Raw genomic sequence first — 20754 nt, 5'->3', positions numbered from 1 at the left:
ATGTTAACAATAGTGTGGTATCACATAACCTGATGATTTATGATTTTGGCATGAAAAAATTACACAGGTCATTAATGAATGAATACATAACATTTAACATGTTTACTACATTGTTTGAATGTATTAAATTTCCATCCTGTCCTGTATTATTTTTTCTTCAGAATTCCATTGAGATTAGACAGTTTTTGCCTATTAACACAGATGATAAATGTAATCATTAAACTAAATTAAGTGATGAATGTGAAAGTACTATGTATGCTCTAAAGATTTTTAACAGTGTTTGTTTATGTGTATTGATATTTCAAGCAACTACAACATGACAGTTTTTACCAATACTACATGCTCTAAAACTTTTAAAACCTAATTACTTAGCACATGGTTTTACCACACTTAATAAACAAAACATGACACTCTTTAAAAAAAAATAGATGAAATATATTTTGGAAAAGTAAATTTTTCAAAAGGATATGATTATAATTTGGCAACTAACAGTTCAGGAAGAAATAATTCTGTATTATTTATGTACTTGGACTCCTAAAAGGTATTCAGCTATCACCATTTACAGTTCTTGAGAAAATATTCACCACGACTAGAGGCAAAGAAATGAGGTATACAAGCACATGTACTGTCTAACCCTTTGTATAGCATACATGTTTTGCTAGTGTATGACAAGTGGTGTTCCTGATATTTGTAAGATTCCATATAGTTCAGCCAACCACAGAGATTTCCCTTTATGAGAAATTGCACACCTTGATTTAGAAAGCAAACCTGTTTCAATTCATGAATTGACCTCTTAGAGAGAGAGCTGGCAAACATAAAAGATTTACTGTTTACTTGTCTACTTTTACTGTTACATATGGTTCAGCTTCTGAAATAAATGTGATGATGAAAGCACTTCTAGCTATCAAATAAGTAACAAAATAGTACTCCAAACATCACACATTGAAAATTAGTGGAAGAAGCTAGACTGGTGTTTAATTCTACCAAACACAATTTATTTGTTTATAAAATTAGCTCTATGGCTCTATTACTAGATCAATAAGATGAGCAGCAGTTTATTAAACTACTTTTGTACAGTTTGAGAGTACTTATTTTTCAAGATTTTCTTTTTATCTGTGTTCTACCAAGAGCATCAGTATCTAAATTTTTTTTTCCATATTGTGGTTTTTTCACCACTTTTCCCTGCATTTAGCCCAGTCTCTTACATGCTTTTTATACAAAGAATACATGCTACATATGATAAATGAAATTCATGATAGAATAATAAAGAACTATAGAAACTGAAGAGCATTATAGTTAGTATAGTTATTTTGTTCATCCAAAGAATAAGAATAATTATTCTGAACATATTGCAATTAAAACAACTGTTCTGTTCATTAATATGCCTTAGATAGGCTATTTGCCCTACTTCATTATTTTACTACAGAATTAAAAGACTTGCATGCATCTGACCCTTACACCATAATGGCTACAGTTAACTCTGCCCTGTGGCTTTGGGAGTCATAATTATAAAAAATGTAATTTTCAGAGAATCTGAAATTTGGGAATAGCAGAAGGAAAAAGTATTTATTGAGCATGTACTATATCCCAAGACCTATTCTTGACAGTATATCAGTGAAGAGTAACGGACAAAGATACCAGTCCTTATGGACCTTATGAACCTTATTAGGAGGGGAGATTTCGTGGTAATACAGCTTTGACCTATAGACAACTAGGGTGTTGACTACAAACATATATGTGCCCTTGCACATGCACATAACCCAGCCAAAAGACATTTCCCTACATTATCCAGATTGGTTTGCATCCCTTTAAAAAAGAGAGAGAAATATCTGCAATATAGCTAGGTAAGAGATCTATCTCAATTTACCAAATACCCTTTTTTTAAAAAATGTAAATACTTCTAGCAAGGTTTATGGATTTTGAGTTTTTAATACCACTTGAATCACTTTAATCAGATTGTTTTTCCCTCACAACTAATTAATATTAGTTAGAATATTAGTATATGCATGAAAGGTAGACGTTTTTATTTTAGGGACGAAAGGTAATGTTTAGGTTGACCACTTACTGGTGACAAGGACACCCTGGCTTTAATGCCTCAAAGGAAAGTATGAGGAAGGAGAGGTATGTCATGAGGGCCAGGATGCCAAAAACAAATGGTGTCCCTGTAGAAATACCTAGTGCTCTGCCTAGGAAAAAGGGATATTTTTTCTTTTTCTTTTTTTCTGTTATTTTCCTGACTCCTTATTTCAAGGCCTTATGATTCAGACTTAAACTACTAATTCTGAAGATTCCCGCCATTTGTTCTTTTTCCAAGAGGACACAAGCTCTAAGTTCTCACCAGCTAAACTTAATTAATTAAATAAACTTTTAGAATACAATCTGTTTATAAACAATAGACTGCCTGAATTACAGGTAATTAAATAATAACTTTCGGGCATTCATATATTAATTATAAATTCTAATCCAATCATTAGAATGTTTCCTAAGCAGTTTTTTATTGGCCTAATTGTATGTATTTGTGTACTTAAAAATAATAAATGTATCTATCTATAAATTCAGTTTTCTAATTAGTAAGATCTGTACCATTATCCTAGTAAGGATATGAAGTATGACTCTACCGGAAATTTAGCCAGACTACTTAAATTTTAAAATACATAGGTTTTCCTAATTTCTTATTTAAAAATATTAGTAATGCTTTTTTCTTTCTAGTCTGTCCCTGAATTTAGATTCTAATTAATTATTGTACTAGGGCTGAGATTCAGATATCATGGATAATTCATACTGATGCATAGGTATTGTTTGTTCAGTTTCTTGTGCATCCATGAAAATAGTTTTTGGTGGAAATGATTGTATAATGATGCAATAGAAATTTTATGAGAAATAGTTCCCTTTGTTCCTTTATTCTTCATGTATTTTTGTCTATGATAATATAAATTTTTTAGCTATGTTTTTATTTTAGTATCTAGTGGCTATATTGTCAGTAAGTTATAGTTTTATTAACAAGTTTCACTATGAAATGGATCATACAGGTGACCGAGGAACTATCTCAACATCTTCTAGACCAGTCTCTACATCAGGAAAATCAGAACTTTCCTCCAAACACAGCAGATCACTTAAACCTGAGGGACGTGTGAGCCGGACTACTGCTGATCAGAAGAAGCCAAGGGGTACAGAAGGTTTATCAGCTAGTGAATCCCTTATGTTGAAATCTGATGCTGCAAAGTTGAGGTCAGACTCTCATAGTAGGTCTTTGTCCCCCAATCACAACACCTTGCAGACACTAAAATCTGATGGGAGGATGTCTTCTAGCTTTAGAGCTGAATCCCCAGGGCCAGGTTCTCGATCATCATCTCCTAAGCCAAAGACTCTCCCAGCCAATAGGTCTAGCCCATCTGGTGCTAGTTCTCCACGCTCCTCCTCACCACATGATAAAAATCTACCTCAGAAAAGCACTGCTCCTGTTAAGACTAAACTTGATCCTCCTCGGGAACGTTCTAAATCAGACTCTTACACACTTGACCCAGATACTCTACGCAAGAAGAAAATGCCACTCACAGAACCATTAAGGGGACGATCAACATCACCAAAACCAAAACCAGTCCCAAAGGATTCTAAAGATTCCCCTGGATCTGAAAATAGAGCTCCTTCTCCCCACGTGGTACAAGAAAACCTTCACAGTGAGGTGGTCGAAGTCTGCACTTCAAGTACTTTAAAAACAAATAGTCTAACAGATAGCACTTGTGATGAAAGCAGTGAATTTAAGAGTGTTGATGAAAGTTCAAATAAAGTTCATTTCAGTATAGGAAAAGCACCACTGAAAGATGAACAGGAAATGAGAGCATCCCCCAAAATTAGTAGAAAATGTGCTAATAGGCACACCAGGCCCAAAAAGGAAAAATCTAGCTTTCTCTTTAAAGGAGATGGATCTAAACCTTTAGAGCCAGCCAAGCAAGCCATGTCTCCTTCTGTGGCGGAGTGTGCCAGAGCAGTCTTTGCTTCTTTCCTGTGGCATGAAGGCATAGTACACGATGCAATGGCTTGTTCCTCTTTCCTAAAATTTAATCCTGAACTTTCCAAAGAACATGCTCCTATAAGAAATAGTTTAAACAGTCAACAGCCTACAGAAGAAAAGGAAACCAAATTAAAAAATAGACATTCATTGGAGATATCATCTGCACTAAATATGTTTAATATTGCACCCCATGGACCAGATATATCTAAAATGGGTAGTATCAACAAAAATAAGGTGTTATCTATGCTTAAAGAACCGCCCCTGCATGAAAAATGTGAGGATGGGAAAACTGAAGCCACTTTTGAAATGTCCATGCACCACCCGATGAAGTCCAAATCTCCTCTTCCCTTAACTTTACAACATTTAGTAGCTTTTTGGGAAGATATCTCTTTGGCCACTATCAAAGCAGCTTCCCAGAATATGATTTTTCCAAGTCCCGGTTCTTGTGCAGTCCTTAAAAAGAAAGAGTGTGAAAAAGAGAATAAGAAGGCCAAAAAAGACAAAAAGAAAAAGGAAAAGACAGAAGTTCGGCCCAGGGGTAATTTGTTTGGTGAGATGGCCCAGCTGGCAGTGGGAGGACCAGAGAAAGATACCATCTGTGAGCTGTGTGGAGAATCCCATCCATACCCAGTGACCTATCACATGAGACAGGCTCACCCAGGTAAACAGTATTCTTGAATCTGTATTATAAGTACTTTGTATAAAAAAAAAAAAAAATGAACTCAATAACTTCTTTTTTTTTTTTTGAACTAAATAATTTCTAACTTGAGCTGCTGTATAAATTGTTAAAGGGAAACTTTTTTTTTTTAAGATCTTATTTATTTATTCATGAGAGACACAGAGAAGCAGAGCCATAGGCAGAGGGAGAAACAGGCTTCATGTAGGGAGCCCGATGTGGGACTGGATCCAAAATCCCAGGATCACACTCTGAGCCAGAAGCTGATGCTCAACCACTGAGCCACCCAGGCATCCCGGGAAACTTTATGTAAAATGCATCATCAGTATTGTTTTTGTGGAAAATTGGTAGAATTTCTTATACTGTGCTAATTTCTTATACAGTATAGCATAATGGCATCTTAATATATCACAGTCTGGAACACTTTATTTTTAAATGTTTTATGTGTTACCCAAAGGATACTTTTTAAGGTACAATAGAAATAATGACATGTCCACACACATAGGAAAAATCCCAGTATTAGGTCTCCTTCAATTTTAGTATTTGCCTATTAAAAATTGTAAATTAAATTAGACTATACTGATTTCCTTGGGCATTTTCCTATGGAACTGATCTCAGCTGTTTAATCAGAAGACTGTATTTTAGATAAATGTAGGATTTCTTTAACAGTTGATAAGTATTCCAAAATTCACCTGTTATGAATTTTGTTAATTTTTTTCTTTTTACATACCACCTGAAATGTTTTATAAAATATGTGGTTCCTTAAAATATATCATTCTTACTGAATGTTTACACGTTTTGTCCAATCTTATTGGCATATGTCAATAATCTAAATGTACCTATATCTTTCTTTTTTTTTTCTGCCTGTATAGAGTATCTCCAATATTTCAGGCATCATTTAATTGGTTAGTTTTGGACAAGCATGCAATTTTTCTAATGCAGTTAATAGCCTGAAAAGAAAAGTTAAATACTTGATTAAGTATTTTGCTTACTTTGGGAAAGTAAATCATCACTCATGGGTAAGTGTCAAGGATCAGATTGCTAAGGACACTTAAACTGTTATTTTTGCTTTTGTTTCTAGGTTGTGGCCGGTATGCTGGTGGACAAGGTTACAATAGCATTGGGCATTTTTGTGGAGGATGGGCTGGTAACTGTGGTGATGGGGGCATTGGAGGAAGCACTTGGTATCTGGTATGTGATCGCTGTAGAGAAAAATACCTCCGTGAAAAACAGGCTGCTGCAAGGGAGAAGGTATTTTTATTCTGTTCTGGCTATACTGTTAGTAATAAGAATAAATCTTATAAAATCGCTGTTTATCATCATACAATATTAGATAACTCTACAGAATTGATGTTAAAGATCAGTTTTTATAATAGTAATAATATACAAGTTTAATATTTGTACTAGGTTAGTTATTTTTAATTACAAAAGCAAATTCTATCGGGATAATACAGAACAACTAACATGTGGCACATATACCTTACAATGTTTACTATGTAATTCTTTATTATTAATGGTGTGCTATTCTACACATATACATAGCTTTCCCTCTTCACCTTTATCTGAACTCTTCTTTTCTTCCCTTTTCCTTTTCTATTTTCTACTCCCTATCTCCTCTTTTTCTTTACCTTTAACTATGTTATAGGTGTCATGGGAACTAGAGGCACATCTAACTAAAAATTTTGCCAAACACATGCACATACACACACACACACACACACAATTTACTCTTTATAAAATTACATTTTATAGTTAGGTGTTTGGGTTCCCCCCCCCAAGGAAAGAAAAATAGTTTATGTTCAAAATAAAATAATTTCAGGGATCCCTGGGTGGCTCAGCGGTTTGGCGCTTACCTTTGGCCCAGGGCACGATCCTGGAGTCCTGGGATTGAGTCCTACATCGGGCTCTCGCCATGGAGCCTGCTTCTCCCTCCTCCTGTGTCTCTGCCTCTCTCTCTCTCTCTCTCTCTATGTCTATCATTAAATAAGTAAATCTTTAAAATAAATAAATAAATAATTTCAGACAGTTCAGAAAAAGCAAAAAGTGAATGTTACTTTTGGTAATCATTATTATTTTAAAATAGTTCTATAAGTGTTTAATAATTTCTATGAGAAACTCACAGTATTTAGGTTAGGAAATTTAAATTTTGAATATAAGTAGGAAAAGATCACTATGGAGGTTTTTTTGGCAGGTCAAACAATCCAGGAGGAAGCCAATGCAAGTCAAGACTCCTCGTGCCTTGCCCACTATGGAAGCTCACCAAGTGATTAAAGCAAATGCGCTCTTCCTACTGTCGCTGAGCAGTGCAGCGGAGCCAAGCATTCTGTGTTACCATCCTGCAAAGCCATTTCAGTCTCATCTTCCCAGCGTGAAAGAGGGCATTTCTGAGGATCTTCCCGTTAAAATGCCTTGTCTCTACCTGCAGACATTAGCTAGGTAATATAACTTGCTGGTTGTTTTTTTTTTTTTTTTTACCTATAACTTGCTGGTTGTTTTTTTTTTTTTTTTTTTAATCACTTGGGATTGATAGCCATTGTTGATTAATATCATGCTCTGAATACCCACACTACATTACCTTTTGTGTACAATAAAGAGATCTCTGGGAATTTACTTTGTGAGTTGCCTTGACCGATATATAACCGGTAGGGTACATATTTTATGGTAGTAAGTATTTAAAAACTCATGTAAATATTCTATCAGTTTGTATTATTAATACAAAATATCTTAGAAACTAAGACTTCAGCTATCTTTTACTTTTGGAAAGCTGACTTCAGTCTATTGATAGTTGGAAAGGCTAAAGTGGAAAGAAACAATTTGCTATTGAAATCTTTCATTTTTTTAAATTATTCATTCTGTTAGCATTTAAATGTTAGTTAGCTGATTACCAACTTTGTTTAGAACTTGAAGACACCAAGATGAATATAATAAAATCCTTACTTCCACATGCTTACACTCTGGTGGTAAGACAGACCTGTAAAGGAAACATTGAAAATGTTTATGAGGAAGTTCTGTAATAGAAGTATGCATACAATGCTGTTAGAGCATAAAGGATGGAGAGTACCTGAATCTTTCCAAGGAAATCAGGAAAGGTTCCCAGAGGATCTGACACTTTAGCAGTCTTGAAAGATCAATAGAAATCAATCAACTAGGTGATGGAAGATAGCAGTTCCTCACAGAGTAAAGCACATGTGTGAAGACAAATGTGAAATAGCATTACATGTTTAAGGAATCAGGCTGGTTAAAGCATTGGCCACTGGGAGAAACATATGAAATGCCCTAGAAATAGTTACCTAAGGCCAAGTATTGTGGGGCCCTATAGCCCATGCTAAGTTTGGATTTTATCCCATATACAGGGAAAACAGTTAAGGAATATTAAACAGGGAAATGCATAAACTGATTTGCAGTTAGAAGATTACTCTGCTTCGAACATGGAAACTTCATAAAGGATATAACTGAAAGTGGAGGAAGCCTGTTAATAGTATACTATTTTCCTATATTGAACTTGAGTTGTACAGCCTATACTTCCATACATTATACACTGGCATTATAAACAGCCTTTGATATACCAAATTCAGACTTTTTTCAAGAGCTGTCAAATGAAGATTTCTGGAAATTGCCTACAGGAATAGCTTGCCAGCCAACAGTTTTATTATGGTAGTGTTGTCCTCTCTATAGCAAAATTATATATATATATATATGTTTTTTTTTAATTTTGTGCCTTGTACTTTAATAAAATGAATAGGAAACAAAATGAGAATATGATACTAAATACATTGGAGACCAGGGTAGAAATCGTTAAGTGTGCCAAATGCAACAAATCTTTATCTTCAGTCAGACCACTTAGTAAACTTAGGCTAATAACTCTTTGTTCCAGTTTGAAAAGGAAAGAATCAAATTGTAAAACATGTTAAAAAAATGCCACCCTACCATAATTATGGATTTTATATTTTTAGCCCTCTGGGGAATGGACACCCACACCCACCCCACTCCATGGAACATTTGATTCTTACATATGTTCCTACCAAAAAAGGTGACCGATTATATTTAAATAGTCCATGCAAGAAACATGAGCCTGAACCAGGGCAGTGATGATGGGGAGTCAGAAGAGAAGAAACCTAGTATTCACAGGGCTGAGTGATCACAGCTGGTCACAGTTGAGGTCTAGGCCTACCACAACACCAACCTAGGCACCTGGGTAGTTGGTGGGATCACTCGAAAACTCAAGGATGGAAAAGTTCTCAAAATAAAAGAAAATGAGTTCAATTTTGGATTTGAAATGTTTGTGGTACCTGGAATATTGATGTGTGAAGTTGTCAGACTTTTATTTCCTCCTACTGACATCTATGAGTATTTTAGTACTTCACCCTATTTGAATTACATGTGCTGCTTTACTTTTATAAAAGAGATTAAAAATGAAAAGTATGGTGCCATCCTACTTGAAGCTACTGGGTTTGATTTAATGCAGGCATCATCATGAAAATTTTGTGGGCTATCAAGATGACAACCTATTCCAGGATGAAATGAGATATCTACGTTCAACATCTGTACCTGCCCCGTACATATCTGTAACCCCTGATGCAAGTCCTAATGTATTTGAAGAGCCAGAGAGCAATATGAAGTCTATGCCACCAAGGTATTTCAATTCTCTCGTCTCTGTTGAATAGCCAGTATTTGGTGGGAGAAAGACTTTGAACAAGAAAAGAAGTCTTTTGAAGTTCTTTTGTATATCCTTCCATCTCCAGAAGGACAATGAGTCAGCACTGCTAAGTATTAGAGCAGTAAGAAAAAAGCATACATACATGAATAAGGCAGAGGCAGAGTAGTTGGAAAGAAAAGACCAAGTAATGAAGTAATAATGAAGGATTCCATTATATGATATTGTATCATTTAGTGCTGTAATAAATCAGACTAGAGAAAAGTCACTTTGAGGCAGTGCTTAGAGAAAGTTTCATGGTTTCAAAGCACCAAAAAGAAATCTTGAATTTACCAGATTATTGCATACAATCTACCACCCACTTAGGTATGGTGGTAGTATCAGTGTAAAGACCTCCTTAAAAACTGAATGAAAGCATATAAATATAATGCAGAGGGAATTAGGGTACCACTAGGACTTTTTGGAGGAGGAACTTCAGGATAAAAATGCAAAGATAGTCTCACAGTGTCAATTGGGGAGCTTATAAATTTAGTCAAAGATTTTCACTGTGTGGAGTTGAATTATGTTGACAATGATTATTAAAAAAAAATAGATAAAAAATATTTTCTAGTAAATACCAATGGGGCTTCTTGGCTAACTGGGTAATTGAAAAGATACGTTTAGGATAGCATCAAGATATCAGGCATGAGTAATTGCAGACACATTATCATTGGAAAGGAAGAAATTTGCTATAAATGAGAAAAAACGTGCTGCTTGCTAAGATATGCCACTGTGTTAATACTATGCAGTTATAATTATAAGCTAATAATATAACAGCTATTTTAATACACACAATAGAACTCATATATCCAAATTAGTATTTTTACATCAAAAATACTTGCAACATTTCCACCCAACTGTGTGGATTATTCATCAGTTATTCTTGAGCTGCTTTTAAAATTTTCTACAAAGAGTAAAAATCAATAAAATTTTCTACAAAGAATAAAGGATAGCCTTTTATATCTTTAAAGATAAAAAAGGGGATCCATGGGTGGCGCAGCGGTTTAGCGCCTGCCTTTGGCCCAGGGCGCGGTCCTGGAGACCCAGGATCGAATCCCATATCGGGCTCCCGGTGCATGGAGCCTGCTTCTCCCTCTGTCTATGTCTCTGCCTCTCTCTCTCTCTCTCTCTCTCTTTGTGACTATCATAAATAAATAAAAATTTTTAAAAAAATAAAAAATAAAGATAATAAAGTATCTCTAAAGGAGGGAGATTTTTTTTAAGAGTTAGAAACCATTTTGAGACTAGTCTGATAAATGTGATTCATTGGATTGTTGTTACCCTTTAGGATTAAAATAAAGTGGCATAAACTTCTAGATAAAGACAGTGAAAAGAAGTTTCCATGTATCTTGGAATATCATAGAATATTCTGTGTATCATGAATATCATAGTCAAGATAAAATCATCTAATGTAGAAGCCCTCAGTTCATCACTAGTGTCACAGAAGAAAGTGGACATCTAGGGAATCCTATTTCCCACAGTTCAATGCTGAAGTGAAGCAACAATCCAAAGTGCCAGGGAATACTGCCACAGAAAGAGGATAGATACTCATCTCAGTGTAATGTTCCTGGTATAGAATATTCAATAGAATTTCAAGTTCTCTCTAGAAGGGGAAAAAAAGCAGGTGTCAAATAGTGTGGAAAATGATTTCTAGGGAAATCCACTGATACTTCATCAAAACAAAAGACCCAGACAGAGCTGCTTACTTTAAAATATTATCAAAAGGAAAATAAATAGTATGTCATGAAAGTCAGATGAAGAACCCAATCTGAAGGAAAACTCTCTCAAGGAAGAAAAGAACATTTCTGTTTGTATTCTGCTGTACTGAAAAATTTGATAATGACATATATTTAATGAAACAATGGGAGAATGAAATAAAAAACAGAATGTGTTAAAAGGATATATCACAGAGCTGCCAAGACACAGTGAAGACCAAATCAACACCATTATAAGACTAATAAATTAAAATGTTTAGAATAGTAAATTGAATGATTGACATAAAGGAAAAATCTGAAATAATCACAGTGAGTAAAGAGTAAAAGGGTAAAGAAATTATAGCAGTTAGAATGAAGATAACAGGTGTGGAAACAGAACAATACAACATGAGAATAATTGGTATTTTCAAACCAACCAATATATTTGAAAATGTATCTAAAACTAAGAAAAAAAATTCCCAAATAATAAAATATTGAATCCAGATTAAAAGGCAATTTTTATAGGAGGTGACTGTGAAGAATAGCTGAACTTAAAAAAATAGCTTAAGTTACAGAAATTCCAAGGGAAAAACCTGTAAGAACTTTTCAAATATCCGAGCAGAGGAAAAGAAGTCATCTTGCAAAAGGAAAAGTTAGTCTGAACTCAGACTTCTGTTGCACAACTCTGAATGAAAGAAAAAATGTGAAACAATATCTCTAAAGCTTCAGAAGAAAGAAAATACTACTTTGGAAGGTTTACCCAGTTAATCAGATATACTGAAATTATAAAATATCTCGAGAATCTTAGAACCAAATAAGGCATTAATCAAATAAATGCATATTATAAAAAACACATTTAAAAGACTATATACTTTAAACATAAGGGTTATTTTCATAAAATCTTAAATGAAAAACAATAACTCAGGTGTTTTATATTCAGCCAGGTTGAGACTTGGCAAGCATATAGTAATTCACGGAATACAGCATCTTTGAGCTGTTTTGTTAAAAAGTTGTGACAAACCCAAGCTATTACAAAAAAATCATGAATAATGACTCCATTAAATCAGTGGTTTTCAGTGGGGGAGGGTAGAAGGTGGTTTTGCCTCATAGGTGACATCTGGCAGTGTTTGAAAACATCCTTGTTTGTCATAACTGGGCTAGTTCTATAGGCATCTTAGTGTGGAAAGGTCAAGAATATTGCTAAACACTCTACAGTACACAAGACAGCCCCCCACAACAGGGGATTATCTGATGCAAAGTAGCCAAAGTTGTGATGGTCATCTTTGCTTCCTTTTGGCTTTCTTGTGTTGCTTGAATTTTTTTTTTTCAAACATGACCAATTTTATAAGAACAAGTCATTTTAGGTTGTATAACAATGTTTTTTTTTTTTTTCAAGTTGATGGATAAACTTCCTCTAAAAGCACAACTGTCTTGAGTTTTATAGTAACACCATTTATAAAGTGAATTAAAGGTGCCTGGGTGGCTCAGTTGGTTAAGCATCTGCCTTTGTCTCAGGTCATGATCTCTAGGTCCTGGGATCGAGTCCCATGTTGTGCTCCCTGCTCAGCAAGGAGTTTACGTCTCCCTTTCCCTCTGCTCCTCCTCCCTGCTTGTGCTCTCTCTTTCTTTCTTTCAAATAAATACAATCTTCAAAGAATAAAATAAAGTGAATTAAATTAATGTATCCATATGCTCTCTGGTCATTCTGGAACCTATTGGCTCAATCTGACATCCAGTAGGCATATTTACCCCCATGAATTCTATGCAGTTATTTATAGCCTGTGCAAACAAAAATGTATATATGCTTAGAGAGGTGGTGTGTAAGATAAACAGCCAGGGAGTTAACTACTTCCTAGAAAATGTATAAGCTTGACTGACAAATTTATGAGTTCAAACCTGGCTTGCATGATGGAAAAGAAATCCAGAACTCATGGTGAGCAAAACTGTCCCTATATGGAATGAAATAATGGAAAAAAGAATACATGAAAAGAATAGTTTGTAAATTTGTCCTAGAGAGAAAGTAAGGAATTTCCCTTTTTTATAAAATGCCTCAGTAAAAGAATATAACCATATTAATAACTTTTCAAGTATTTTTTAATGTTGCTATAGTAAATAGAAAAATTTTAGTTTCTTCTAGAATGTCAGTATAATATAACTCTATGCCAAAAATCTGTTTCTTACTTCTCATTGCTCTTAGTGTGGCCATACTCTAGAAAGGGCTGTGGGCAGCACTTCCCAAGAATGAGAAACCTAATAGAAAACTCAAGTACAGAATGAACATTGTACTGTTTCACTTTCCAATTTATTATGTATGTATATATCTATAATCTTTCTCTTCCATGCTCTTATGCATATATCTGTCTGGGTTTCCTGAATATCATGACATAACTTCCACCACAATGCTTTTGATTCTGAAAGGAGTTGAGAATATTTAATGTTTTTTTTTTTTTTTTTGCATTTAAAAATGCAGAGTAGATTTAAGAAAACCAAAAGTTTTAAGGCACAGGTTCTGAAATCAATCAAAATGTTACTGCTTTTGGAAAGAGGAAATTGTGATTTAAGGAAAAATTGTCAAGTTGGCTTTGAATTTTTGTGTTTCCACATGAGATATAGGTTCATATATTTGACTACACTGGTATAAATTAAATATAGTTTCCCTTTATTCACTTTTTCTCCTAAATTTCTATCTATCATCATGTTCTGTCTGCAGTTTGGAAACTAGTCCCATAACTGATACTGATCTTGCAAAGAGAACTGTCTTCCAAAGATCATACTCAGTTGTTGCTTCTGAGTATGATAAGCAACACTCCATTTTACCTGCACGAGTTAAAGCCATTCCTAGAAGAAGAGTTAACAGTGGGGACACTGGTAAGTATAAAGATGAAAAGGAAGATTGTGTTGTCCAAATGGTTTTATTTGCAGGTATTTTGTAAAATTTAGTTTTTGTAAGGAAATGGATTAATTTAAAATTGTGGTTGACATTCCTTTTATGTGACACACCTAAAAGTATATCTGTTTAAATTTTGCATCTCAGTTGGAAGAGACACCTAGAGACCATCCAGTGATAATTCAAAAATAAATTGACCTTTAAATCTTACCTGCTAGGTATCTAAGCCAAATGTTACTTCCATTATCCCTTCTACTAAGTTTCAGTGGACTAGTAGTTTCAATTACTTAGACTTTCATGATTATATTCTCATTCCTAATAGAAGCTTATAACACTTGGAGCTACTTCCACTTTGAATAGATAATGTGGGGATATGAGTAGCTCTTAATAAAAAAGTTATTACATAAGCTGGACTAGTTGTTATCAGTAGCCCCTAATTAGAACTGCTTGATTCTGTGTCAAGAATAAAAGAAATCCAAGAGAAAAAGATAATATGGTGATTTATGAGGTAGCCCATTTAACTAAAATGAAGATCTGGTCTAATATTTATAAACAAGTGATTATATATCTTATATAGATTCCATTTAGGGAAAATAAATCAACACTTAGTTTTTAGAGTGTTTTAGGAAGCATGAACTTTAGATTCAGGTCTAGATTCAAAAACAGTTCGACAACTTAATAGCTAAATCTTTTTAGGAAAGTAAAAAACTTAATCTTTCTCAGCCTCAGTAAAAATTGATTTGGTTATGATTTGTGTCACATGTAAAAACAAAACAAAAAAACCAAAGACCCTATACTAAATAAGCTAGATACTATTATTTTTAATATCATCTCAAATATGTTAATTGCATGTATTGTTTATGAAACCTAATTTTTTTTTTTTTTTTTTATAAATAGAAGTTGGTTCTTCCCTCTTACGACATCCATCTCCTGAGCTTTCCCGGCTAATCTCAGCCCACAGCTCTCTTTCCAAAGGAGAACGAAATTTCCAATGGCCAGTTTTAGCTTTTGTCATACAACATCATGATCTGGAAGGTCTTGAAATAGCAATGAAACAGGCCCTAAGGAAATCTGCTTGCCGAGTTTTTGCTATGGAGGTATGAATACATTCATGGGGTTGTTGATTCATTGATCATACCAATCAGTTGATTGTCTTTAATGTTACTTCCTTTTCTACTCAACAGGAATTTCAAAAAATTAAGAGACATTAGCCAATCAGAAATATCAAATGTTCACATCAAAATGAAACTCTTCAGTATATGAATATAAATGAATTTAAAGATCCATATTTAAACACTAAAGAAATTTATTTATACACTACTTTATTGTTTGAATCCTGTTGGTATCTTTTTTAAAAGAAGCTTTTTGTAATACGATGTCATTTCAGTTAGAAGTATCATGAAAAAGAGATGACAAATAGGGCTTTTGAGTTATAAATTTAACAATAATAACTTTTCTGAGTCTGTTAAGAAATGATAAGGTTGCTATATGTCATTTTTATATATAGTAAATCTTTGTCATGTGTATAATAAATAACCTGCACTTCATTGATTATGGGAACAATATAAATGTGTTTAAGTATATGGTAGCTTGTATAAAACTTCAGAAACATATTCTGTGTTATCCTAAATGCAAGTTGGGAAAAAATGTGCTTCAAAAAATTAATATGAACTTTTGAAATAAAAGGTAGTTTGAAAAAATATTTCTGTATTGCGTTTCATAAGTATTATTTTCCCTGAAGTTTTTAATTGGGACCAAAATTATTGACTATTTCAAGTTTAGTGTGTTTGTAATGAAGTAAAGGTCAGATGTTTTTATTATCTTTTCTTGAAACACTTGGTCCATGGAGGTATTTTTTTTTCTTACTTAGAAGCATGTTTACTCACATGTTTTCTTTTCATCTTTGACTCATTTAACCATCATTTAATCAGGCTTTCAACTGGCTTCTATGTAATGTCATCCAAACGACTTCTCTACATGATATTCTGTGGCATTTTGTGGCATCATTAACTCCTGCTCCAGTGGAACCAGAGGAAGAAGAGGATGAGGAAAATAAAACAAACAAAGAAAATGCAGAACAAGTAAATGAGATTTTGGGTTTTTTTTTTAATTGTCCATATTTTTATAGAAGAGTAGAACCACCTTCAGATAATACAATAATATGCATGAGCTCATTCACAGACTATATAACCTAAAGGCAAGAATAAAATTTAAATTCTATGAGCAACATATTCACTCTACTTAGTGAAAGTTTTCTCTCTAGCAAAAATGAGGTCATTCAGTTCTGATTTCTCACTAAACATTATTGTCGTGAAGCAATGAACCGAAAGATACACACTATTAAAATACTAAATAATACAGATAAACAGGGCAACATTATCCTATGGAAGATCTGTCTACTTCACAACACTGCTGTAAGTTGGCAGAGAGTAAAAAGTGTACTGTGTAGCCATATGAAATTTAAAAATGAAAGGACTGGATTTATAGGAAGCAACCTGCATAATGAAAAAGCATTGACTAGGAACCTGGAAACCTGGGTGTTAGCCCATTTCCACCTCTGTACCAGTGTGACTGTGGGCTTCATTTCCATATCTGTAAAGGGAAGCAGTAAACTAGACAGCATTTAATTCACTTGCAGGCATTCTAAAGTTAGGTGCTTGATATTTTATGATAAACTTCCAAGGATATCAAGCAACATTATCATAACCAAATTCTTAAAACTCAAAAGGAAACAAAGTACCATGAGGGAGAACTAGTAGAAACAACAAGCAGCAGAAATAAATCTTCAGCAACTTCAGTGGTTGTAATTATCTCTGTGTGTGTGTTTGTGTGTGTTTGTATATATATAGTATAGCTATGTTTAATGTATTTAAAAGAAATAAACTTTAAAATATAATGTAAGAAATATAAGTAACAAATATGAAAAAACTAAATAACATGTAAGAATTATGTATTACTAGAATAATTAATGTTAGAATAAAAGCAGTGAACAAAAAAAATCAGCTCTGAGATTTACAGCAAATTAGTAAAAAAATTGGTGAACTGTAAAAGAGACTTGAAATCATCCAGAATAAAACAGAAATGGGAGATTAAAAAATGAGTTGCTTAAAAAAAGTAAAAAATATGACAAAATGTGACATTTATCTAATTGGAGTTCCAGGCACTAAAGAGTTGCTACCTGAGAATTGTCCAGAATTGATTACAAATGACAATGCATTGAATCAGGAAGCCCAGTGAACCCTAGGCAGAATAAGGAAAAAGAAATCATGGTGGGCAAATCATAGTAAATTATCTGAACAATCAAAACAAAGAGCAGGTCTTTAAAGCAGCCACAGAGGAAAAAATTACACTTAAAGTAGGGACAGTGAGGATGACAGCTAAATTTTCAGTAACAATATTGCAAGTTATAAGACAACTTTTTTTAAAAGGCAATCAATTGATATTTTCAATGTGCTGAGAAAAAATAACTGTCAATCCAGTGAATCTATCTTTGAAGAGGGCAAAATAAAGATATTTTCAAAAATAAACAGAGGGATTGCCACAAATAGACTGTTACCAAGGAAAATTGTAATGTGCTTCAGTTATAATAGGAGTTCTCACATGGAAGATCCGAGAATGAAAAGAAAAGAAAGTGTTACATCTTAACAAAGACTATATAAAAAGTGATAATGTGTAATGGGAGTGATTTTTAAAACTTAGTGCCAAAGTACACTCAGCAGTACCATATATATCAGGAAGCAGGAGATTGGTGTTAGTGTTCCATGGATTGATAATGATTTTGATTAGATTGTGATACATGTGTGTCACTACACAAAGAATAGAGAGAGTATCGGGGGCACCTGACTGGCTCAGTCTATGGAGTGTGTGACTCTTGATCTTGGGGTTGTGAGTTCCAGCCCCACATTAGGTATGGAGATGACAAAAAAAGGAAAGGAAAGGAGAGGAGAGGAGAGGGGAGGGGAGGGGAAGGGAGGGGAAGGGAGGGGAGAAGGAAGAAAAAGAAAAAAGAAAAGAAAAGAGATAAGAAAAGAAAAGGAGTGTATAATTTGCAAACTCATAGAGAAATGAGAAAAAAATAAACTCTACCCTCCCTCCCAGGAGAGAAAATAAAATAGAAAAAGCGGTGCAAATAGAAAATAACATATTAGAAATAAGTGCAGATAAGAAAGACTAAATCTTCTATTTAAAAGACAAAAATTAGGGTGCCTGGGTGGCTCAGTTGGTTGGGCAACTGAGCTCACTCATGTGGAATTTAAGAAACACAACAGAGGACCATGGGGCAAGAGAGGAAAAAAAGCATGAAATCAGAGAGGGAGACAAACCATCCAAGACTCTTAATCATAGGAAACAATCTGAGGGTCACTGGAGGAGAGGTGTGTGGGGGGACAGGGTAACTGGGTGATGAACATTGAGGAGGGAATGTGATGTAATGAGCACTGGGTACTATATAAGACTGATGAGTCACTGACTTCTACCTTTGAAACCAATAATACATTATATGTTAACAAATTTTTTATAGAAATGAAATAAAAAATAAATAAGGGGCACCTGGGTGGCTTAGTTGGTTGGGTATCTGCCTTTGGCTCAGGTCATAATCCTGGGGTCCTGAGACTGAGCCCCACATCAGGCTCCCTGTTCAGCGGGAGTCTGCTTCTTCCTCTTCCTTTGCCTTTCCCCACTGCTCATGCTCTCTCTCTCACTCTCAAATAAATAAATAAAGGATAAAAATTGTCAGAATAGATGAAAAAACAAAACGTAGATGCTATTCATAAGCATCACATCTAAAACATAAAGGTACAGGAAGATTAAAAGTAGTTTAGAAAAAGATGTACTGGACAAACACTAACTAAAAACTAAATATTCCTGCATAATAAACTCTGTGGATCAGCAGTTTGAATGAGGCTCAGTTTTGTTTTTTTTTTTAAGATTTTATTTATTTATTCATGAGAAACAGAGGGAGAGAGGCAGAGACACAGGCAGAGGGAGAAGCAGGCTCCATGCAGGGAGCCTGACGTGGGACTCGATCCCGGTTCTCCAGGATCACGCCCTGGGCTGAAGGCAGCGCTAAACCACTGAGCCACCCGGGCTGCTGTAGGCTCAGTTTCTGCATACACACATAGAGTCACCCTGTTAGTAGATTTGTGAGCACACCAGAATCGATACAGATACCATATTCATTTGGTGATTTTTTTTATAAATGATCTTATCACTTTTTCCCTAAAATATAACACAAACATAATTATGTATGTTTTGGGTATGATTTGGTTTTGTTATTTACATTTCTGTTACATAACTATCTTTACAGTATATATACTTTCAAGTATGCATAATTTTTTGTGTGGGGGGATATTTCTTTCCAGCATACAGACTGAATCAGCTTGCTTTCAATTTCTGTCTTAGGAGAAAGACACAAGAGTATGCGAACATCCACTCTCAGATATAGTGATTGCTGGTGAAGCTGCTCATCCTTTACCCCACACATTTCACCGCTTACTTCAAACAATCTCTGATCTTATGATGTCTCTACCCAGTGGCAGTTCATTACAGCAAATGGCCCTAAGGTAAGAAAAGAGGTTTTATGTAGTATTCAAAGCTCAAAATGCTCGAAAGACTTTTTTTTAAAGAGTGAGATACAAAGAATCTCTCTACATGGTATGAATGGTGTTTCACTCATTACTGTCATAATCTAGAATCATCCTCCTTAGCTCACCACCTGTTTGCCCCTCTATAAAATGAGGTTAGTACACTTCTTAGTGCTTTGAATTATCAGTCTATGACAGTTTTCCTCCCTTTTCTACCCCTAAGTCACTTGTCTCAGCATTACCCAAGAGTAGAATCTTAAATGTCACAAAGGGAAAGGGAGAATGAAGTCACAGAAACAAATCAAAAAAGTATTTTGAATTGAAAAGAATTTTAAGAAAAATGGAAACTTAGTTTTATATACAAGATAGCCTAAATCTACCACCTTGAAGAACATCACCTACTTTAAGTCTAAGCCTGCTAAAATTTTAACACTACTTCAACATTGTGAACCTTGTTATCAAATCTACATATGGAGCCACACGTATAAATAAATGCTCCACTGATTTTTATAAGCCTGTAAGGTGATAGAGTGATTTTTGGCTACCCATAGCCCTGATGATAAGACCAGGAGAGGGGAGATTTTGTTTCTTCCTCACAAGATTTTTGAAGTGCAGGTTGTATTATATATACTCTGATGAATTAGTATAATAAGCGGGGGTAACACTTATCTATCTACAAAATTGATTACCATTTTTGCTTCTGTAGCCTTATCTTCATGATTACAGAAGCAAATTTCTTTATACATAAATGTATTTTTCTATATGTACAATGAGTGAACTTTCTTTAGATCCTATCTTGTTCCAAAGAAATTACCTTTATTTCTCACAAAAAGGCAGTGATATTATTCCCTGATTCTTTTCATTTCTATTTCTTACCTAGAACATTAAGATTTTTTGAAACTACAGAGTGCTTTTCCAAGGAATTCAGTAGGAATTATTTAATACATTGCTTATACATTTTTAGATGCTGGAGTCTGAAATTCAAGCAGTCTGATCACCAGTTCCTCCATCAGAGTAATGTCTTTCATCACATTAACAATATTTTGTCAAAATCAGATGATGGAGATAGTGAAGAAAGTTTTAGCATCAGTATACAGTCTGGCTTTGAAGCAATGAGTCAGGTCAGTCATTTACCACTTTCCTCTGTTACCCTGCTAACATTAAACAGTGTTTAGAAGGAGAAACTGCAAGTTACTCCTAATCAATTTGA

General features: G+C 34.3%; 1 protein-coding gene across 13 annotated transcripts in view; it reads left to right on the top strand.

Moving 5' to 3' along the window:
* The window catches only part of MYCBP2 (MYC binding protein 2), a 258986-nt gene that overhangs the window by 204697 nt on the left and 33535 nt on the right, over positions 1-20754 (top strand). For 12 of the 13 annotated variants that reach the window (XM_038569796.1, XM_038569801.1, XM_038569797.1 and 9 more), the window contains 9 exons: positions 3030-4673; positions 5770-5939; positions 6880-7124; positions 9154-9321; positions 13786-13943; positions 14860-15059; positions 15894-16043; positions 19363-19523; positions 20509-20665. In XM_038569796.1, coding sequence (XP_038425724.1) covers positions 3030-4673; positions 5770-5939; positions 6880-7124; positions 9154-9321; positions 13786-13943; positions 14860-15059; positions 15894-16043; positions 19363-19523; positions 20509-20665 — 3053 coding nt within the window. The remainder of the gene's footprint in view (positions 1-3029; positions 4674-5769; positions 5940-6879; positions 7125-9153; positions 9322-13785; positions 13944-14859; positions 15060-15893; positions 16044-19362; positions 19524-20508; positions 20666-20754) is intronic. The other variant, XM_038569798.1, reaches the window with a different exon arrangement.

The sequence above is a fragment of the Canis lupus genome, chromosome 22 (genome assembly GCF_011100685.1).
Source record: "Canis lupus familiaris isolate Mischka breed German Shepherd chromosome 22, alternate assembly UU_Cfam_GSD_1.0, whole genome shotgun sequence".
In the NCBI taxonomy this organism is placed as follows: domain Eukaryota; kingdom Metazoa; phylum Chordata; class Mammalia; order Carnivora; family Canidae; genus Canis; species Canis lupus.
The sequence above is the reverse complement of the archived record's forward strand: the minus strand, read 5'-3'. Positions and strand labels throughout refer to the sequence as shown.